This window comes from Pleurodeles waltl, chromosome 6, assembly GCF_031143425.1.
Source record: "Pleurodeles waltl isolate 20211129_DDA chromosome 6, aPleWal1.hap1.20221129, whole genome shotgun sequence".
Classification (NCBI taxonomy): Eukaryota; Metazoa; Chordata; class Amphibia; order Caudata; family Salamandridae; genus Pleurodeles; species Pleurodeles waltl.
In genome coordinates, this window is record NC_090445.1 from 644,333,036 (window position 1) to 644,345,478 (window position 12,443).

The 12,443-nt window shown below is 44.4% G+C and overlaps 1 protein-coding gene across 3 annotated transcripts in view; it reads left to right on the plus strand.

The window, feature by feature from the left end:
• CD53 (CD53 molecule) overlaps positions 1-12,443 on the plus strand; it is a 282,909-nt gene that overhangs the window by 172,700 nt on the left and 97,766 nt on the right. For all 3 annotated transcript variants that reach the window (XM_069238988.1, XM_069238987.1, XM_069238989.1), the window contains exon 3: positions 10,250-10,438. In XM_069238988.1, coding sequence (XP_069095089.1) covers positions 10,250-10,438 — 189 coding nt within the window. The remainder of the gene's footprint in view (positions 1-10,249; positions 10,439-12,443) is intronic.

A 12,443-nucleotide genomic window follows, 5' to 3' on the forward strand; every position in this document is an offset into this window, starting at 1 on the left:
CAGAGAAGTCACACTCATCTGTAAGAAATAGCTCCCGACCTAGTTGTGCACAATGATATTCAAAGGAGAGTGACAATATCTCATGAATGAAGCTCCTGCCTTGGGCTTCATATCTACCCACTCGGAAATATTTCATGCACAAAGTGAACTGGAATATTGAAATAGGAAGGGATATTACTTCATTTATTAGCCAAACTGCGAGGGGTGTTTCTGCAATGATAAAGGGTAGCTTGGCCAACTTCTCGATATGTAACACTGTGTATGTGAAGTCTTTTTGAGCCATGAGTTGTTGTTTACAGGTCAGATTGAGTGGCAGAAATAGGTGACTTGAGTTAAGGTATCGTCAAGGGACGCAGCCATTTTTAAGGACTTGTAATGTCCAGCTAAATTGCATTATAGACCTAAGCTGACCTTGCCAGTGGTACAGTACAAATATACCATTTTGCATAATATTATTAGCAGATGATACAATGTTATTCAAACTGTAAATTAAAGAAGACTATGGGGGTCATTCTGACCCTGGACCACGGAAGCGCCGCCAACAGGCTGGCGGTGCTTCCTGGCCAATTCTGACCGCGGCGGTAAAGCCGCGGTCAGAAAAGGGAAACCGGCGGTTTCCCGCCGGTTTTCCCCTGGCCAAAGGAATCCTCCATGGCGGCGCTGCAAGCAGCGCCGCCATGGGGATTCCGACCCCCTTCCCGCCAGCCTGTTCCTGGCGGTTTACACCGCCAGGAAGAGGCTGGCGGGAACGGGTGTCGTGGGGCCCCTGGCAGACACTGAAAATCGCGACGGGTGCCACTGCACCCGTCGCACCTCAGCAAATCCGCCGGCTCCATTCGGAGCCGGCTTCATCTTTGCTGGGGCTTTCCCGCTGGGCCGGAATGACCCCCTATGTGTTAATGCTATTATCAACAACAGCAAGTACTTTATCCAAATTATCTTGATCAATTTGTCGTAAACATGCAGCAGCTTCCAATTACTACTACTTCCAAATTTCCTTATAGGTTGCATAAATAAATCTTTTAGAATGTGGAGACCTAGGACCCAACAAGAAATCAGAGAGGTCTATGTGCTCTGATAGGAGAGAAAGATATTATTTTACTGCGTGTAACAATGGTTAGAACATTCCAGTGTGGAATGTTCTAACCATTGTTTGCATAACTTCTTCACTGAATATGTTGTGACTATGTCTGAGTGTTGAAATGGGGAATAACGAGGGTCTGGACTACTTGCCTTGAAGCCCTGTGAGGAATTTTAAAAAAACGGTCATGACAACCATATGTGTCCTGTGGCCACATAACTTGCACATGTAGTTAAATGTGCAGTTTTGTACCATTTCATTGAGCTGTTCTTAAGTGTAGCTTAATATATTTTACCAGTTGTCGAAATGGGCAATAGAGAGAATATTGGGGCCATTCATGTCTCTAATTTTTGCGAACCCCAAGTATGTAGTCTGTTGAGCTGTATCATTCAGAAAAATCATTTGTGTAGGGATGAAACATGCTCTAAACAAAGTGTCTATTCCCTGAATCTGCCAAGGCTTGGTTCCCCAAATAGGTTTTATATCTATGGTTTCTTTCCAATACTCATAGCCCTGTACAGCTAATGTGTTATCTAAGGAGTCTATACCTATGAGTTTGGTTTGTGTCAACATGCACCTCTTTGGTGTTTTGAGGTCTAATTTAGAAATAGAAGGATGTCGGGTCAGTTATATCGTGACTGGAAACATGTGTAAATTTAGCTTTGTATTTTTGAGAACTTCCCTTTGGGAGAGTTGGACCATGTATAATTTAAAATTGTACACTTAATGTTAGCTCTATGTAAATAGTGATGTCCATAATGGTGGTAACAGAGAATTAAAGATCCTCATCTTCGAAGAAATTATAGTATTCTAAACCCAGAGAACATTGCATTAACAGTAGCAATATCCCAATCATCAGATTGTAACCCAGGTACAATGACCTCACCAATGGCTATTTTGAATAAATATAAAAATCTGCAGAATCTTGGTGGGGGCAAAGACATTGAAGGCAACTTTATTACAAATAATTCCATCCGATACCGGCACAGCTGAAATGTTCACGTTAGACAGGTCTCTTGTAGGTCTGTGGGAAGAAGAATGAGGCGTCAGCACCTCCTCAACCAGTTCTGTGGTTGAACGTTCATAGTGGCCGTTGATGTCTTTGGCCTCATGACAAAACTTTGCTTAAATACTCACCAATAGTTGTGTGTTCGTTTACCCTTCACACCCCATAAATGCATTTCCTCTTGCCTTAAACAGGAGTATACATCCAAAATTTTAACTTCAATCAAATCAATCAATCAATGAATCAGTTTTTGTAGAGCACGACAACTCACCCGTGAGGGACTCAAGGAGCTATGTAGAAGGGGAGGGGCCTCATCCGAAGAGCCAAGTCTTGAGGTTCTTCCTGAAGATGGAGAGCGACAGGCTTTGTCTGAGGTACAGGGGGAGGTTGTTCCTGCTCTTTGCTGCAATGTAGGTGAAGGATCGTCCTCCGGCGGTGGTTTTGCAGATACGAGGGATGATGGCCAGTGCCATCTGGGCAGAGCGGAGGGATCTGGCGGGGTGTGTAAGAAGACGAGGTGTTTCAGGTACGCTGGTCCTGCATTGTGTATGGCCTTGTACGTGTGGATGAGTAGCTTGAAGGTGATTCGCTTCTCTACCGGTAGCCAGTGGAGGGTCCTCAGGTGTTGGGAGATGTTTTCTGACTCTGGTGGCGGCATTCTGGGTGAGTTGCAGTTCTAGTTGAGGTGCCAGCATAGAGGGCATTGTCGTAGTCAAGCTTGCTAGTGACTAAGGCATGTGTGACTTCCTGCAGCAGTCTGCTGGGATCCATCTGAATATCTTCCAAAGTTTGCAGAGTGTGTGCAAGCAGGAGGAGGTGACTGAGTTTAGCTGGTGGGTCAGGGATAAGGAGGAGTCGAGGATGATTCCTAGGATGCGGGCATACTCAGTCGGTGCAGGGGTGGCGCTGAGGGATATGGGTCACCAGGAGTCATCCCAAGCTGAGGTGGCGTTTCCGAACATGATGAGCTCAGTCTTGTCCTGCATATACCTCCCCTCAACTAAACTTCACAAAAATCTTTGAGTAAATAAAACTATATACTTGTGCAAAACTAACTGCTCTAACTCTTAAAAAGTAGATTTTCACTCTGAAATACAGGCTGTTCAGTGTGTAACTTTGGTTTAGGTGCCAAAATAACTTTGACAATAAGGCCTATTATTTTTCTATGAATCTGCTTTCAATTAGATGACATGCACCTTTCCCCTAGACCACATGTAGTCATTACAGCTGTATGTGCCTCACCTAAAGTGGCAGATGCTCCTTCTGACAGAAAACACATACACCCTTTCCATTTTTGTGATGGGAGTACACCAGAGGTGGTAAACATCAGCATGACAGTGTAAAATGTCTTCTCTATTTAGCAGCCCTGAATGCCCACTTGGCATTTTTGTGATGGGAGTTTCACAGAGGTGGGAAACATCAGCAGGATAATGGTGTAAGATGTTCTTTCTACTTAGCAGCCCTGAATGACCACTTGGCAGGAAAATACTTTTCAAGGATCACTGGGCTCGTTGGGCTGTGCGATATTGCTGGAGTTCCTACATTCACTGGTTCCTAAGAATCTTGATAACCCTTAAGATTACCCTCTCCATGGTATACAAGTACATCCTCTCCTTAGATGAAATGAGAATCCAGTGGATTTATTTTCAAGTATAGTGAGCGTTAGACCTGGCAGCCTCAGGGTGGTCACTCCTAACTTTTTGCCTACCTCCCTCCACTTTTTAGATACTGTTTTTGCTGGGTTCAAGACTCTGCACACTTTACCACTGCTGACCAGTGCATATGCTCTCTCCCTTTAAACATGGTAACATTGGATCATACCCAACTGGATTATTTAATTTACTCATAATTCCCTAGTAAAGTGCGCTATATGTGCCAGGGCCTATAGATTAAATGCTACTAGTGGGCCTGCAGCACTGGTTGTGCCACCCATCTTAAGTAGCTCTTTAACTTTGTCTCAGGCCTGCCATTGCAAGGCCTGTGTGTGCAGTTTCACTGCCAATTCGACTTGGCATTTAAAAGTACTTGCCAAGCCTGAAACCCCCCTTTTTCTACATATAACTCACCCCTGAGGTAAACCCTAGGTAACACATAGGGCAGGGTGCTGTGTAGGCAAACAGCAGGGCAAGTACCTGTGTAGTTTACATGTCCTGGTAGTGTAAAAATCCTAAATGCATTTTTACACTGCTGTGAGGCCTGCTTTCTTCATAGGCTAACATTGGGGCTACCCTCATATATTTTTGAGTGGTAGCTGCTGATCTGAAAGGAGTAGGAAGGTCATATTAAGTATGGCCAGAATGGAGATACAAAATCCTGCTGACTGGTGAAGCTGGATTTAATATTACAATTTTAGAAATGCCACTTTTAGAAAGTGAGCATTTCTCTGCACTTAAATCCTTCTGTGCCTTACAATCCACGTCTGACTGGGTTTAGTTGACAGCTCCCTTGTGTATTCACTCAGACACACCCCAAACACAGGTTACTCAGCCTCACTTGCATTTATCTGCATTTTTAATGGGTCTTCCTGGGCTGGGAGGGTGGAGGGCCTGACACTTGCATGCCAAAGGACAGAAGCCTGCTCTCGCACAAAGGACTGCCACACCCCCTACTGGGACCCTGGCAGACAGGATTGAACTGAAAGGGGACCTTGTGCACTTCTAAGCCACTCTTTGAAGTCTCCCCCACTTCAAAGGCACATTTGGGCATTTAAACAGGGCCTCTGCCCCTACCAACTTAGACTCTTCCTGGAGGAGAGAACCTGAACCAGAACTTGCATCCTGCCAAGAAGACCTGCCTGGCTGCCCAAAGGACTCACCTGTCTGCTTTCTGTGAAGGATTTCTGCCTTGCTGTTGCCCTGCTGCCTTGCTACTCTCTGGCTGTGGTTAGGAGTGCTCACCAAGGGCTTGGATAGAGCTTGCCTCCTGTTCCCTGAAGTCTTAGGACCAAAAAGACTTCATCTCTACAAGAAGGACTTCTTGTGCGGCGAAAATCGACGCACGGCCTGCCAGAAACGACGCACAGCCTGTACCACAGTGAAAAATTCATTGCGTGCCAAACCGGAATGATACAGCCCGGCTACGAATCGAGAAGCCCGACTTCCAGAGAGGAATTAACGCAGCGCCTGCCAGGCGGTAGAAATTTCCAAGCAACACCCACCGGATCGACGCAGCCCCTGTGACTTTGTCCTGTCAGCGCCGGAAATCCACACAACGTCCCTGGGGCGTCCGAAAACCCCGCAACCCAAAGAGGATCCATGACCGAGCGCTGGAAATTGATGCACAGCCGTCCCTGCGTAAAAACTAAATTATGCAACGCTGTGTGCAGCCCAAGAAATATTCGCACACCCCCTTTGTTTCCACGCATCTCCTCCTCTGCGGTTCTTTGCGGAGATTTTGCACGTAAATCAGGTACTTTGTGCTTGAAAGAGACGTTTATTGCTTTTTAAAGACACTTTATATCACTTTTACAGTGATATCTCAACATATTCTTATTGCATTTTGATCGTTTGACCTGCATCTTATCAGATAAATATTATATATTTTTCTAAACACTGTGTGGTGTATTTTTGTGGTGCTATACTGTATTATTGCATGATTTATTGTACAAATACTTTACACATTACCTTCCAGGTTAAGCCTGACTGCTCAGTGTCAAGCTACCAGAGGGTGGGCACAGGATAATTTAGATTTTGTGTGACTTACCCTGACTAGGGTGAGGGTCCTTGCTTGGACAGGGGGTAACCTGACTGCCAACCAAATACCCCATTTCTAACAGTGAGCACCCACTGTATCAGCAGGATTCTGCTTTTGTCAGGGGGCTTGTACACCTCAGGTAAAGTAATCCTAAAAATTCCTATGATGCTGTGGAATGCAGTCATCCTTTCTCCCACATCCTGGAGCTCAGGAAATCAATGGAATTTCCCTGGGGTGCACCAACCATATGCAGCAAATTGGGGAAATTTGGGGGGGATTCCTTGGCAAAGCACACATTGGGGAACTACCACTAGCTCTGAGGTGGCAGACTTGTGCAGCAGCTTTCCGCCAGGCCATGTAAAAGTTGTTGGGAGAATACCAGCAACAATTTTTTACTTGCTGGGGGATTTGTGGGCATGTGTCAGGGACAGTTGTGGAGGAAAGGTGCCGTGTATGATTGCTCTGCTTTGTAATTGGTGTGGAATTAGCTGGTATTGTACAATATATAGGTACTCAAATGCTTGGATAGATTGTAAGACCTCAAGACTGTTCTTTATCCTTCAAAACATCACGTTTCTTCCCTAAATGTCCCCAACTGTCTACCCTCCTAACTTCTTTAGTATCCTATCTTCTACTCACTTCATCATTTTTTGAGGGATCAGATTTACTACATTTCCTAGAGTGCAGCACTGAGATGATATATTCAGCACTATCCTGTGCAATTGGGAAGACAGCTCAGCACCATATTTACAAAGAGTCATGAGCTGCATTAAAAACGTTTTGTGCAATGTTGAGTGTAAGAAATTGGGATATCAGTTAAGGAGGATGTGTACCCACCTCATATAACAACCACAACCCTTGACAGAATGTACCTTTAAAGTCATTGAATTAATCCAAGCTCAACCCCTAGAAGCAATGGCACAAATAAGACAGGTTTAACTTAGAGGTTATGTGTAAAGTGTCCATTCAGAACTCACACAGCAATAAAGTTAAGAAAAATCCCAATCCAATAAAAAAATTGGAAGAATAAAATGACACCAAGATGACAAAAAATCTAATAAGGGCAACCAACAATTTGAATATTTAAAAATGAAAGGTATAAAATAGCTCCAAAGTCATCTGGTTGCACTTGGCTAGTACCTTTTTGCAAGGCCGACCATGATGGAGTGCGGATCATATACAGAAACCAGATTTGACTTCTAGAATGGATATCAAAAATCCTCAACCGGGCAGCAGGCTGTGACCGGAGAGGGCTCCACATCATCATCACATCACTTTTCAGGAGCTCGCATTCTTCCAGCAGGGCAAGGATGCAGGCTGTACCTGAAGAGGTCTTCACCAGGCCGAATACTGTTTCCGCAAAATCATGCCAAATTGAATTCACTGCTGTGGAAAATCTCAGAGCAGGAGCAACCTCTGATGGATCAGCTTGGCAGTTTGGCTCCCCACCCATTCTTGTAGCAAAAGGTTGGCAAAAGGTTTCTAGGCCCAAATTTTAGGATTTGTTAGGAGGAGTACACTTTGACACCAACCAGGGGTCCAGGACCTTGGGGACAGCACTTGAGGGTCAAGAGTCACTCAAGCAGAGAACATCAGTAGGGTAAAGGGCATGTCCAGGTCTACCTGGTCATCTGGGAATAAAAGAAAAAGGCCCAGAGAAGAAGCTTGTTGTGTCCCTGTAGCTCAAATAGATGATCATTCTTATGACTCTGGGTGTCACTTCTGGGGTCCTGGGTACAAGGAAAGCAGATGCAGTCCCCTTCAGAATCTTCCCTCGGTCCAATAATGTTCTGAGTAGGGTAACATGAATAACACATGTATGCCTGCCACTAGCCTGTGAATGGGAGTGACTCCCTCCCTAACCAATGTGGGATATGTTCCTAGGGGCAACCTTATCCTCTTTTGCAGCCCTTCCTATGTTCTGTACTGCAGAAAAAATCCCATAGCGCCCTTCTCTACCCAAAATCAATATTGCAGAATATTTCTGCCTGTGTGCAGAGCTCCTGTGTCCACCCCAGACTTGTGGTCAGAGAAACGAGTGATCCCTCCCCTGTGGTCAGCATAAAATAGATTTGATGGCAGCTCCTCTCCCACGTGGGCCTTGTGCCCAACTGGCTAGGGGGAAAAAGGAACGGGGCAGACCTAGGTGGCCTCTCTGGAATTAATTATGTTCCTGGGCACAGCCCGGATCGTCAGCATGCCAGAGAAACAGAAAAGATCTTTACACCCAAGGCCTTTGTCTTTGTTCTGGGAACCAGTTTGCATGTTTTCAAATGTGCAAATGGGATTTTAGAGGCCTAATGCAGGTAACAGACAACTGTCTAAAAGTGCCTGTTATAAAATATTTATTACAAGTCTGACTTGACTTTATAAATGAATTGTGATTGTATTAAATACTTTAACAAAAAGACCAAGTATAACGTTTGTAGTTGCTTCATAGGCAGAATTAGCATTTTACTTTTTAATACTGTATATCAATGCTTTCCTATAGGACAAGAGCAGCCAACCCTGCTACAATGAAACAGAGTTTAGGGCTTTCCTTTGTAAGGACATGTTTCCCGTTAAACTTTCACATGTCCTACTTTAAATGCCATGCACCCTCATTTATGGGCATTGAAGCCTGCTTAGGGTGAATTATTAATATTTTAAAAGGGGCTTATTCTGACATGTCAAATTTAGGCCCATATTTATACTTTTTGACGCAAAACTGCGGCAACGCAGTTTTGCGTAAAAAAAACTTAGCGCCGGCTAACGCCATTCCGAAGCGCCATGCGGGCACCGTATTTATTGAATGACGTTAGCCGCTGGTGCTGTCTGGTGTGCGTTAAAAAAAACTACGTACACCAGGCAGCGCCGGCGTAGGGGGGAAATGGCGTATGGGCGTCCAGAAATGGTGCAAGTCAGGCTGAGGCAAAAAAATCGCCACAACCCAATTTGCGCCATTTTTTTACGACGCCCATCCCCCATTGAAATGACTCCTGTCTTAGCAAAGACAGGAGTCATGCCCCCTTGCCCAATGGCCATGCCCAGGGGACTTCTGTCCCCTGAGCATGGTCATTTGGCATAGTGGCATGTAAGGGGGCACAAATCAGGCCCCCCTATGCCACAAAAAAAAAAAAAAAAAACTTACCTGGACTTACCTTAATGTCCCTGGGGTGGGTCCCTCCATCCTTGGGTGTCCTCCTGGGGTGGGCAAGGGTGGCAGGGGGTGTCCCTGAGGGCAGGGGAGGGCACCTCTGGGCTCATTCTGAGCCCACAGGTCCCTTAACGCCTGCCCTGACCCAGGCGCTAAAATCCGGCGCAAATGTAGGTTTTTTAGTCCCGCCCACTCCCGGGCGTCATTTTTGCCCGGGAGTATAAATACGACGCATATGCATCGCAGTCATTTTTTAAGACGGGAACGCCTACCTTGCATATCATTAACGCAAGGAAGGTGTTCACGCAAAAAAATGACGCTAACTCCATGAACTTTGGCGCTAGACGCGTCTAACGCCAAAGTATAAATATGGAGTTAGTTTTCCGTCGAATTTGCGTCGAAAAAAACGACGCAAATTCGGCGCAAACGGAGTATAAATATGCCCCTTACAGTTTAAACCTGCACACTGGTGCTACTCATGGCAGGTCTGCAGTTATGTTTGCATTGTCACTGTAGTGGGTGGCACCATACGTGCTGCAGCTCACTGGTGAGATTTAACTTACAGACCCTGAGACACCTCATATACTCATAATATACTTCGAATTTATAGGTAAGTTTAATATGCCATTTATGAGTATGCCAGTGTCATCATGTTCAAAGGGGTAGCATAGGCATTTTACCACTGTTCAGTGGGGATAAAGTGCACAGAGTTCTACAGCCAGCAAAAACTGATAAGCCAGAAATATGGAGGGGGGGGGGGTACATCTAGCATTCTGTATTCACTTTCCCCTTGCTTGCACCTCGTTTCATTTGTCACAACGTTTTCCTGCAAAGCCATATCATGTTTCTTTAGTGGATCTGACTTTGTGTGAAATTGTATGAGTGTTTGTGCTATTATTGCCCAGTTGTACACCCTCTGCATAGATAACAGGAGGACTGACACTCCGTGCTGAAAAGCCATTTTGCGCTGTGCTCCCTTCAAGTTGTCAGCGCAGAATATATTTTGACTGTTACTTTGGTTTGCATCACAACATACTTCCTAGCCTTGCTCTAAATAATATTAAATCAGGTCCTTATGCTATGGGGACTTTGGAAATCTCAGACTCTAACCCCCTCCTCTACCAGCTACCCTCCTCCATTTCACAGAGGAGGCTATGCCCCTACATAAACCTGCCTTTGTGTTCTCTAACAGAGCATCACAGTCTTGTTGAGGAAGCAAGAGCTTCCATGACTGCAAGCCCCTTTAACGCCTACCTTCCATAGAAATGTGTTGTCTACATCAATCAAACAATATAACTAATAATCTGCAATGATTGTGTCTTCTCTCTTACAGCTTACTGGGTGTTGCATCCTTGGTTTTGGCATATACATTCTAGTACAGAACATGTATGGAGTCTTACTTCCAAACAACCCCTCTATATCCGTTGGAAATGTTCTAATTATCATCGGTACCATTATAATGGTTGTGGCCTTCTTAGGTTGCATGGGCGCCATTAAGGAAAACAGATGCCTGCTCATGTCCGTAAGTACCCACGCTTTTTTTCCTTATGAATACTGTATCCGCATATATGAATATTGTGTCCCAAACTCAGAAGGAAGATAACACCTATTGAGGGGCTTTTTAGATGCAACTGCTGCTTGAAATGTGGGTGCAGGTAGATGGCAGTCCCAGGGTGCCCTGTCTCCCATCCCTACTGCTGTTCTGGTCTCGCAGATGATCACTGTGCGAGAGTGGGAATTACTACCGCACTCACAATTAACAATACAGTGGATGGAAGGGCAGAAAAACTGGATTTTCCCTTTGGCAACAAACGAAGAAGACGTAACAAAGTCCTAACCAGTTCTCCAGTGCGAATGTGACTGTAGGACAGTTAGGCAATCATTTTGACTAGTGTTGGTTGAGATGATCAATGATGTGTTACAAACAATTATTGGAATTGTGGTTGTCTCTAAAGGATGCTAGGAATGGTTACAAACACCCACATCTATAAAGTGTTGGGGAAGCTACTCAACACTGTGTATTGTGTTTTCAGCTGCTTCCCCTTCTCACTGTTCCTCGATAACAGTTGTTTTCTCTTGATGAACAGTGGCAGAATCAGGTTTCATCTCTCTTCTTTGGATAACTTTCCTTTTGTTTCACTGAACCTTCTGGGTGTTTCTTTAGAGGGAATAGGACAATCGTTCCTCCTCCTGAAATGCCTCAGAGAATCCTAGAAGCTGTTTTGTTTACTTTTATGATCTCAGCTTATGGAGTTGATCATTCTACTGAAATATGAGGCAACATTTCTGCCTCTTTGAAAGTCTGTCACCTTGCGAAATGCACAGCTGTTTTGAAAAGTGCCTCAGGACACGTTTTGGCAATAGCTTGCAGTTCTTAAACTTAATGGGCCCTCTTGCTGACTCCATTATTTATTTTTTATTTGAAATTGTGTATGCATGTCAAAGTATCCACAGGTTCTGCTCGCCTGAGAACTGCTGCACTGACTCTGTGTTTTATGGAAGCATTTTTCTTCTTCTTTGCTGTTTGAGAGTATGTATAGAAACAGCCACTTCACATATCCTTCAATATCATTTCTTTCTGAGTCATGTTGAATGCCCTAAATTCTTATGTTGTTTCTTCTTAAGAGGTTCTCAGGGCCTTCTATTGCCTTGCAGGTCTGTGTTTTTCAACTGTGAGCCAACCTTGTCTTACCACTTTAATTTCCTCTTCTTGTGCATTACAGAAGTCTTCCCTGTTCCCAAAGTCTGAAAGATTTTGCTTGTCATCACAGTGGTCTCTATTCAGATCATGTGTGTAGATGTCTGGCAGAGACACAAATAAATATCCTCCATGAATGCTCTTGTGAAAGGCAATCCTTCTTCTCATTCATTTGAGGACAAGAGGGTGGTACCTCCTCCTGTCGGCTATGCACAGCCAATCCTGGGTGCAATTTAGGCCTTTGTTGCTACTATCCTGGTGAACTTGTCCTTCAGTATTGATCTTCAGGCCTTCTTAAATCCTGTTTAGTTAGATACATTCCTGATTGGTCTTTATGCTTGTTGCATTCATTAAACCTCACCTACCTCAGAGGTTTTCTCTTAACATCTCTGATGTTCATATGAATGAATGTACACCTTAGAAAATACCTTAATGTGTTTATTTTTACAATCCCCAGATTGTAGCTTCAAAACACTAGTAAACCTCTCCATCATAGACTAGGATGGGGGAAGGTGAAAAAGAGAAGAAAGAGCAGGTGATAGGGAACACCTACACCCTATGTTCAAGTCCATAAGAACAAATCATGCAGTAGATCTTGCCCCTGACCAGCTACGAGCCAATACATTCTAATCCTCTAATGTTATAATAATGAAGCCCAATATCCAATCTCTTTTGTGACACCTGTACCATGACCCTCCTCTCCCCTCTTAAACAACATTACCTTCAAACATTTCACAAGAGTGAGCCCCATGTTACACTAAACTCAACCTGACCCTTGCAGCTGTCTCCAGTGGCACATTCACAGCCTTGAAACAGTCCTGCAATACAC